The sequence below is a fragment of the Gracilinanus agilis genome, chromosome 4 (genome assembly GCF_016433145.1).
Source record: "Gracilinanus agilis isolate LMUSP501 chromosome 4, AgileGrace, whole genome shotgun sequence".
NCBI lineage: Eukaryota > Metazoa > Chordata > Mammalia > Didelphimorphia > Didelphidae > Gracilinanus > Gracilinanus agilis.
This window is the reverse complement of record NC_058133.1, coordinates 164676705-164687029: the sequence shown is the minus strand read 5'-3', so window position 1 is coordinate 164687029 and position 10325 is coordinate 164676705. Positions and strand designations below refer to the sequence as shown.

The 10325-nt window shown below is 36.4% G+C and overlaps 1 protein-coding gene across 1 annotated transcript; it reads left to right on the top strand.

Moving 5' to 3' along the window:
* The first annotated feature begins 350 nt into the window (after positions 1-350).
* Positions 351-9655, top strand: LOC123247485 (olfactory receptor 10R2-like). The gene is given in 3 exon segments (XM_044676388.1): positions 351-395; positions 398-430; positions 8690-9655. Coding segments are annotated over 3 exon segments (1017 nt in total). The 5' UTR covers positions 351-377.
* Positions 9656-10325: the final 670 nt, after the last annotated feature.

Genomic DNA, 10325 nt, shown 5'->3' with positions numbered 1-10325 from the left:
AGGTTAAGCAACTTTTCTTTGGTTCATGGCTAGTAGACATTTTTAGTTGGTAATTGGCAGTTGGCATTCATAATTCCCTGGCAAGTCCTCTATCTCCTATGCCAAACATCTTTCCAAAACATGCCGCTCTTAGTAAGATTCTGTAGGTTGATATGAATGGCAATGGTTTATTCAAGCTTCTGTGAAATTCATTTTCTCCAGTAATTACCATTACAATTCTTTAATGTCAAAGAGAAGTGGCCTCAGAGGTCTACTGTGTAATTGGGGGGAAAAGCAAAAATCCAAGAAAATAATGGTGAAGCAATTTTGTAACATGATTATTTCGATCTAGAAAGCCTTGTTGTCCTTGGATCCCATTTTCCTGTCTAAATCTGGGAATGAATCTACCACAGACTCAATGCCAGAGATGAAGAGCCAGATCACTGATGAGGTAAGGGTGCCCAAAGGGCTGAGGAAAATTATGGTATTATTTGATGCATCAATCTGTCTTCCAGTCAGTTACTTGGTCATACAGTCAACAGCAGCATGGGTTTTTCCCTCTTTGGATTTTTGAGAATTTATTTGGGACTATGCTGATTCAAAAAATTCTCAGTTTGAGGAAGTTGAGAGAGCATAAAAGTGAGAATCAGGAAACTGGTTCTCACTATTACCATATATCTAAGCTTAGGCAAGTGATGTAGCCTCTGAGGGCCTAAAATTCCTTATTTGCACCAAGAAATAATGCCTGCACTGTAATTCCAACAGGGTTGTTATGAGAAGTGAGTCATTTAATGGATTTGAAAGTGTTTTGAGAAATCTGTTAAGCACTACATGTGTGAAAGACATTCTTATTATCCAGAATTGAAAGAAATGTGAAAGAAACAAAATAAATAGGAGATCTATTCCCCATCCTTGGAGAGTTTGTGCTGTCCTTGAAAGGATAAATCTATGCATGAAACTGGTTGTGGAAGGAAAGAAGGAATAAAAGAAGGAAGGAATGAAGCAGCATCACTCATTTTATAGATGAGGAAACTGGTCATACATTTAATAAGTGACAGGATGAGTACCCAGCCCCAAATCTTCTGACTCCAATCACTATTCCACCATCACAAAATGTCTATCAATAAATCTAATAGGAGTATTGGGAAAATTTTACTTTCCAATTAAAAAAGAATGGCATTATTTATTCAAATCAACTAGGGAAGTACTGCAAAATGAATACAGAACCAGCCTCTGGGTCAGGAAGATGTGGGCTCAAGTTTCCCCACTGACACTTAATGGATGTTTGACTTGGGTAAGTCACTTAACCTCTCAGTGCCTCCAAGCAACTATTTAACACAATAAATAGCAAAAGAGCTATTGAATGGCTTTGGTAGAAGGAATGCCTCCCTGGGAGTTCCTTATGCCAATAAAACCACACTTCTGAGAAAGATCAGACACTAGGAGAGTCTAGTCCAGTGATTCCCAAAGTGGGCGCCACCGCCTCCTGGTGGCTGCTGCAGTGATCCAGGGAGGTGGTGATGGCCACAGGTGCATTTATCTTTCCTATTAATTGCTATTAAAATATATAAAAAATTAATTTCCAAGGGCACTAAGTAATATTTTTTCTGGAAAGGAAGCGGTAGGACAAAAAAGTTTGGGAACCACTGAATCTAGTCCTATTCTTTGTGTTAAACACTAAGAGATTAGATTAGGAGAAAAAAACTCTTCCTGTCCAATTGGCAGAGTATGGAAAAAAATATTGCCAAGAAAAAGTGGAAAAAGAAGAAAGGTCAATTGAGAACTGGAAACCAAGGAAGTATGTAGATTAGGAATTGTCTTTTGTAATGGGTTTTTATTAGCTCTAGAAAGGTCTCTGGTCCTCCAATATACCTGACATTCCCTACATACCCAAATGCCATGATGCCCCAAATTCTAACATTTCATTCTGCATTTTTGACCTATTCAAGCATCTTCTTTTCAAAAGACAAACATCTATTCATTCATTCAACAAATATTTTTGAGTGCTGTCCACAGAGAATACAAAGATAGGGAAGATGTAATCACTGCTTAAAATCTAGTAGGAGAGATTATATGTAATATGAAATTGTAAACAGTAAATTCTCTAAAAGATGTGCAAACAAGGTATTTTAGGAATTCAGAGGAGAGAGATATTCCCTCTCTGCTAGGAACAATGGCCTTGTGGAAGAGACAGCATTAGAACTAGGTCTTGAAGAACAGTGGCATTAAAAAAAAAACACAAAATAAACCTAACCTTCTATCTTAGCATCAATATTGTATATTGGTTCCAAGGCAGAAGAGTGACAAGGGCTAGGCAATGGAGGTTAAGTGACTTGCCCAGGGTCACACAGCTAGGAAGTGTCTGAGGCCAGGTTTGAACCTCCAACCTCCCATCTCTAGGCCTGGCTCTCAATCTACTGAGCCACCTAGTGGCCCCCCAAAAGAGGTATTTTCATAGGGAAGGAGCATATAGTATAGGAATGTATGTTATGAAGAAAAGGAATATATTTCATGAAGAGAAAAATTATCAACTACCAAAGGACAGAGTTATGGAGACAACAGTTTAAGATGTATGATGAATTAAGTCCAACATACTAAAATAATATCCTTCGAAAATTAGAAGAGTTATAAGGTGGAAGACAGATTAGACTTGTCTTGATTGGTTCTAGAGGATAAAACTAGATGAAATGGATAAGAGTTGCAAGGAGGCAGATTTAGTTTTGATATAATAAAAAAAATTCCCCAACAATTAGGATTGTATTATAGTGCAACAGATTACCTCATAAGGTAATGAGTTCCCCTTTACTGGAAGTCTTTAAGTACAGGCAGATTGTTTACCTTTATGAGATGGTATTGTGGGGATTCTTGGTTAGTTTCTGGTCCAATCCAATTATAAGATGTTTTAATTCTGTACATTGAATGGAAGGAATTGGAGATGTTTAGTCTAGAAAAGAGAAGAGCAATAGGGGTAGGTGGTGATTACTGTCTTCAACTATTTCAAGATTTATTATACATGTGGAAGAGTGTTTGCATTCTCATAGCTTGATCCTAGAAGGTACAATTTAAACTAATAAGGGGTAGAAGTTGTAGATATGTTTTAAACTCAGTATAAAGAAGAAATTCCTAATGATGAGAACTGTCTAAACATGGATTGTTCTATTTTATGAGGCACTAAACTTGTTACTAGAAATATACATGTAGAGTCTATATTCCAGGGGTGCAATAGAAGGAATTTATGGATTAGGGTATGGTTGATCTAGAAAATTTCTAAAATCTCATTCAATTGTAACATTCTAAGATTCCAGAAAGCATCTGGGAATCCACTCTTGAACAATGGTAGGATGGTGCTGTAGATTATAAGGGGATAAGAGCATCAAAAGATGAGGTGGGGAGCAAAATATAAACAAAATATAAAGAAATATAAATGGTCTAAGATTTTGCTGAAAGCTAGCCCAAAACAGTGGGGAAAACTTAGAAAAGCAGAAATAATTTTTTGTTTTTAAAACATCTTTTAAGAGAACTAAAAGCCAACAATGTGACATCCTTTAAGTAAATGAGTGGATAATCAATCAGTAAACATTTATTAAGTGCCTACTATGTGTCGAGCACTCTGGTAAGTTCTGGGTTTACAAAAAAGGCAAAAGACAGTCTGGCTTCAGTAAGCTCCCTACTAATGGGAGAGACAACACACAAACAAATATACACAAAGCAAGCTCTGTAGAGGATAAATAGAAGGAAATTAATTCATAGAATTAATTTATAGAAGGAAAGCACTAGAGTGCTAGACCTGGATTTAGGAAGAATTAAGTTTAAATCTGGACTCAGATGCTTATTAGCTGTGTGATCTTCAGCAAGTCACTTAACTCTATTTGCCACATTTCCACATTTGTCAATGAGCTGGAGAATGAAATGGCAAACCACTCCAGGATCTTTTTAAAAAACACCCCAAATGGGTTCATAAAGAGTTGGATACAACTGAAATGACTGAATAATAACAGCAAAATGGGGATAATAATAGTATCTAGCTCACAGGATTGTTGTGGTTATCAAAAGATATAATAATTGTGCCACACAGCACAGTGCTTGGTACATAAAAAATGCTATATATTGTTAGTTATTGTCACTATTATTATCATTATTACTACTAAAGATCTATTAAAGATTGTTGAGAAAGAAAGTGGCATAGTCAGATATTGAATAGAGTTCTGAGCTTGATCCTGCCTCTCTGTCCCTTATCCTCTCTGTAATCATGAGAAAGTATGAGTTATAGAAGGTTACCAAACCCTCAGAGGGGCAGGTGATTCACTCGGTAATTCACATAGTAAGTGATAAAAAGGTTGGGATCTGGTTGTTAGATGGAGATCCTATAACAGGAGTACACCATGCTAACTGAAATCAGAGCTTCTTCCCATGTTCTTGTGCCAAACTTAAGAAATATAAGTAAATAGAATAAGGAATGAATCCCCAGATAAAGATGTTATCTAAATTATTTATATTTTTCCAAAACAAAAGAATATAAATTTTAATAAAATAATAGAGCTATTTTTCCTGTGTCTTTTTTTTTAGTTAAATTCTGTTGGGGGTATTCATAAGGTCTTTTTTTAAAGATCTATAGTCTAAATGTATGCTCTTTTGAATTATTCTTTATTTATTCTAAATAACTTTGCTTTAATCTTTTTTTTTTAACCCTTACCTTCCATCTTAGCATCAATACTGTGTATTGGTTCCAAGGCAGAAGAGTGGTAAGGGCTAGGCAATGGGGGTCAAGTGTTTTGCCCAGAATCCCACAACTAGGAAAAGTCTGAGGTCAAATTTTAACTTAGGACTTCCCATCTCTAGATCTGGCTCTCTATCCTGGGCCACCTGGCTGGCTGCAATTTTCCATAAATCTTAACATGCTTACTTATATTCCCTATATTTGTCATTTTAAAGGTATAATATAGTCTCTTACACCACTTTTTGAATTGCTCTCCAGTCAGTTAACATGTTAACTGTTGATAATATTTTATTATTATATATTATTATATTATATTATATTATATCATATTATATATAAACATATAAAACTAAAATTAATTAAAAATCAAAACATTTAAAATAAAATGTTTATTTTTGGACAGATAGCATTCTTCAACCCTATTTTAATAATTTTTTGTCCTACCTTTACCTGCAAAGAAATACTCTTCATTTATCTCACATAGCCTGGAAATAACCCTGTATTCTTGGAGGGTTCACAGTCTCTGGTAGTCTATAAAGTCAGAACTGCTTCAAGCACAAGTTAAGTGATGATTGTGTATTTGTTATCTGAGGACCAACTTAATCTAATTAAAAGGCTGCCCATATGATGAAGAAATTTTGATTTCAGCAACTTTTGAAATTACCTTCTAAACCTGAGAGGGATTTCTGACTGTAGTAGGAAAGGGAGTGTCCATACCACCTCCATCACACCAGCAATAACCACACCACCACCACCATCACCACCAAAAATGACAATAGCAAAGCCAGACCCTATATTGGAGTGTTACTTATATTCTTAGGGTATCATCCTAGTAATAGGATCTTTGGATTCAGGAATATGATCAATTTCATATCACTTACTGAAAATTCATATTGTCCTCCAAAAAGATCAATTTTTTGTAATTCTACTGTGAAATTGTATTGTTTCTTTCTTTTTTATTGTCATGCACTTCCATGTTGATCATCGTTGTAAGAGCAAAGTCATACATAACCAAAACTCCAGAATAAAACCAAAAATATACTGATGTGAAAGACGACTCCAGTAGTTCTTTCTCTGGAGGAGGAGAGCATTCCCTGTCATGAGTCTTTCAGGATTATCCCAGCTCAGTGCATTGCTGAGAGGAGCCAAGCTTTCACAGATGATCATCCTCCAGTATTGCTGTTATGGGTGTACGATGTTCTCCCAGTTCTGCTTATTTCACTCTGTGTCAGTTCCTGCAGAACTTTCCAGCTTTTTCTGAAATCATCTTGCTTATCATTTCTTATATGTGTTACTGGTACTGAGCTGCCTTGAAGCCACAAAGACCTGGATTCTAGTCCTATTTGTGTCACATAATAGTTATAATTATTGAATATGTAGGAAAGATAGCATATGCTCAGGTAATTGAGAAATTCAGTATTTATAGAGCCTCTCATTGGAGAATATTAAACTAAATATTAAAAGACTTCAAGTGCTTAAAGTAAATATATATTTCATCTTTACTTTAAAATTTTTCATTATTTTGGTCATAAAATAATGAAAATCTAACAACAGCCTTTTTTATCCTATATTTCAGATCCAGTTTAAGTTAAAATAAAGTATATACTAATAATGAAAAAAAATACATACACTGGTTGTGTGACCCTAGACAAATAACAAACAAACAATTACTCTAGAGTAATCTTGAATATTATGAATTACAGAGAAAGAATTAGACTGCATTGTTCGTAGGAGCTTCCTTTACAAGGCTTTTGCCTATACTAGAAATCATGGATTCATGCTTCTCTCTCCAATTCTATGATATGTGATATGATAGCGTGCCTGTTTCCCTATAGTCCATTTATTAAAAAAAATCCTTACCTTCTGTCTTAGAATCTATACTAAGAATTGATTGTGGCAAAGTGCCAAAGTCTAGGCAATTGGAGTTAAGTGACTTGTCCAGAATCACACAGCCAGAAAGTAGCTGAGACCATATTTGAACTTAGGACCTACTGTCTCTGGGCTTAGTTCTCTACCCACTGAACCACCTACATTTCCACCCCATCCTCATCTACTTTCAAATCGGACATTCTAAAGTTTTGTTTTGCCAATTTAATTGGTTTGAAATAATGTTTCAAAGTTGTTTTGATTCACATTTATGATTTTAAGAATATTTAAAGAATTTAAGAGATGATCATCTGCATTGATACTTTTAAAAATTACATGTTCATATCTTGTGATCATTTGTCTAATGAGAAATTACTTTTACAATTTTTATCGTCTTTATAGAATAAAATTATCAGATTTTTATCAGATAACTTTATTATAATAGTTCTCTAATGTGTTTCTTTAAAAAATATTTAGTTATATTTATTATGCTATGTAAGATCTTTTTTGTTTTCATATATTAAATCCATTTCTCAACACCAAATTTTTATACATTTCATAGATAAATGTTCTCTAATTCTCCACAGCTGAGATAAAGCTGTTAATTTCTCCCATTTTAATAATTTGCTTTATGCTTTTATTGTCAATGTAATTAGAATTTATTATAGTATATAAGTTGTGACTCTAAACCCACTTTTTGGCTCAAATGCCTATAAAGTTTTTATTTATTTATTTATTTTTAATTTTAAACCCTTAACTTCTGTGTATTGACTTATAGGTGGAAGATTAGTAAGGGTAGGCAATGGGGGTCAAGTGACTTGCCCAGGGTCACACAGCTGGGAAGTGTCTTAGGCCGGATTTGAACCTAGGACCTCCTGTCTCTAGGCCTGGCTCTCAATCCACTGAGCTACCCAGCTGCCCCATCCTATATAGCTTTTAAAGAAAACTTTTATTCCTTTCTCCGAAAATTTTGCAATCTTTGCTTTATCAAATACTAATTTCCTACATGCATTTGGTGTATAGAGTACCTGAGAGAGTGCAAAGTGATTGGAGGAGAGAAAAGATACTGAAATCTCCTGGTTGTCAGTTGGCTCTCCTTCCTATGTTGTAGAATACTAATGTGCAGGTATCAGATAACAACTTCACAAGTCTGGCGAATGCCAAGGAAAATGGTGGAGGGGCTTCATATGAAGCAAGACATTAAAGGATTTGATTAAGAAATAAGGTGCCAAAACATCTGACAAAGGTAGGAAAGGAAGGAAAAAGCAACAGAACACCAAGAGAGAACTAGTTATGTGGATGTTTTTGAGATAGTTAAAAATGAATTTCCTAAAACATAGAACTGTGTAAAAATTAAATGAGCTACTTTAGTGCTGAAGGAGGTATTGAAGGGCTAATACTTGGAATTGCCAAAAGATTAGATAACTGCCTGTTAGAAATACTAGAGGAGGTGTTCCTATGTGTTCTAAGAGCATAGACTAGATGTTCTCTAAGCTCATTGTTGTTCAGTCCTATTTGACTCTTCATGACCTCCTTTGGGATTTTCTTGGCAAAGGTAGTAGCTTTCCATTTCCTTTTCCAGTTCATTTTACAGAGGAAGAAACGGAAGCAAACAGGATTAAATGACTTTCCCAAAGTCATACAACTAAGTGTCTGAAGCCAGATTTGAACTTAAGAAGATAGGTCTTCCTGACTCCAGGTCTGTCCTTCTATTCACTGCATCACCTAGCTACCCTAGTTAGATATGTTAGTTAATAAACAAACCTCTTCCTTTCAACAAAACATCCTTCATTGCTTCAATTGATGTTCTCATGACATGGCTTAAGCCATCTCAGAATCTCAGAATCTTGATTAATTTCCTGTGAATTTGATCCACAAGTTTACTAGAATCCTTCTGAATGATAAATAATTCAAATAATTGATTCCATGAATACAGCCCTTATTACCCTCATCTCTGAGCCAGTTCTCTTTAACCCTTTCTTCTTCTTTACCTTGCAACAAAATATTTAGAGAAGAAATCTAGGGTTGAAACAATTATCTAGAGTCTAGACCATTTAGAATGAATGAATAAACTCCAATTTCCTCAGGGGAGAGAAATGAGACTTTTCCCTCCCTCTCTCGCTCTAGGTGGTTCCCTGGAATCAGCTTTCTCTTGAAAATGTCACTATGGTCACTGAATTCCTGTTGCTGGGCTTTTCCAACCTTCAGGAAATGCAATTTGTTCTCTTTGTCGTCTTTCTGTGCCTTTATCTGGTCATCCTGGGTGGAAACATCACCATTATCACCACAGTCCACCTAGAGCACAGCCTCCACACTCCTATGTACTTCTTCTTGGGTGTCCTTTCTGTCTCTGAGACCTGCTACACCTTTGCCATCCTACCCAAGATGCTCCTCAACCTCCTCTCCGTGCTCAGGACAATATCCTTCACCCGCTGTGCCACCCAAATGTTCTTCTTTCTTGGCTTTGCTATCACCAACTGCCTGTTGTTGGGTGTGATGGGTTATGACCGCTACACAGCCATCTGTCACCCTCTGCGCTACCCAGTCCTCATGAGCTGGTGGATATGCAAGTTGATGGCAGCCACTTGTGGTGTGAGTGGCTTTCTGGTTTCCATGGTGGGTACCTTTTTGGTCTTTAGTCTACCCTTCTGCAACTCCAACAGAGTCAATCACTATTTCTGTGACGTTGCGCCTGTCATTCATCTTGCCTGTGGAGACACCTATATGAATGAACTGATCATATTTATTGGTGGAGTTGTCATACTCATGGTCCCCTTGGCTTTTATTTGTATCAGCTATGGCTTCATCGTCAGAACTATCCTGAGGATCCCGTCCACTGAAGGGAAGAGGAAAGCCTTTTCCACCTGCGCTTCCCATCTCACGGTGGTGATAGTCCACTATGGATGTGCTTCTTCTGTCTACTTGAGACCCTCTTCCAGACACATATCTGACAGGGACAAACTAGTGACAGTGACTTATACCATTGTCACTCCCTTGTTGAATCCTATGGTTTATAGTCTCAGGAACAGGGATGTCCAGTTGGCTATTCGGAAAGTAATGCGCTGGAGAGGGTTTTCTCCTAAAAATATATAATTTGGACATTACAGAACTGTATTTAAAAACCCATAAGCATTGGGTATAGTCATAGCTAAGGTTTATGTGCTGTTATTTAGTCTTGACACTTCTCAAGCCAATATAACCTTTTTTTTTTTCCCCTGACCAGCTATTACAGCAAGAACACTTGTCAGCTTGATAGTGGCTGAAAAAGTGTGGCATATGAATGTAATAGAATATTATGCATTGATTGTCCCTGTCAGATATGTGTCTGCATTGCATATTATCAAATAGACTATCGGAAAAAATAAGTTCAACCATCAAATCCCCCAAAAGGGTCAGAAAGCTCTCAGAATGCATGGTCTTTTAAGAAATTATTGTTATCAGGGGAAGCTGGGTAGCTCAGTGGATTGAGAGCCAGGTCTACAGACAGGAGGTCCTAGGTTCAAATCTGGCCTCAGATACTTCCCAGCTGTGTGACCCTGGGCAAGTCACTTGACTTCCATTGCCTACCCTTACCACTCTTCTGCCTTGGAACCAATATGCAGTATTGACTCCAAGATGGAAGGTAAGGGTTAAAAAAAAAGAAATGATTGTTATATTTTAGCTTTCCCTTATATCAATGGAGTGCAGGCTCAGAGCAAATTTCAAAAATATAATTGGAATTATCATTGAATGGTGCAATGTGATTAGAGGAGAGAAAAGATAC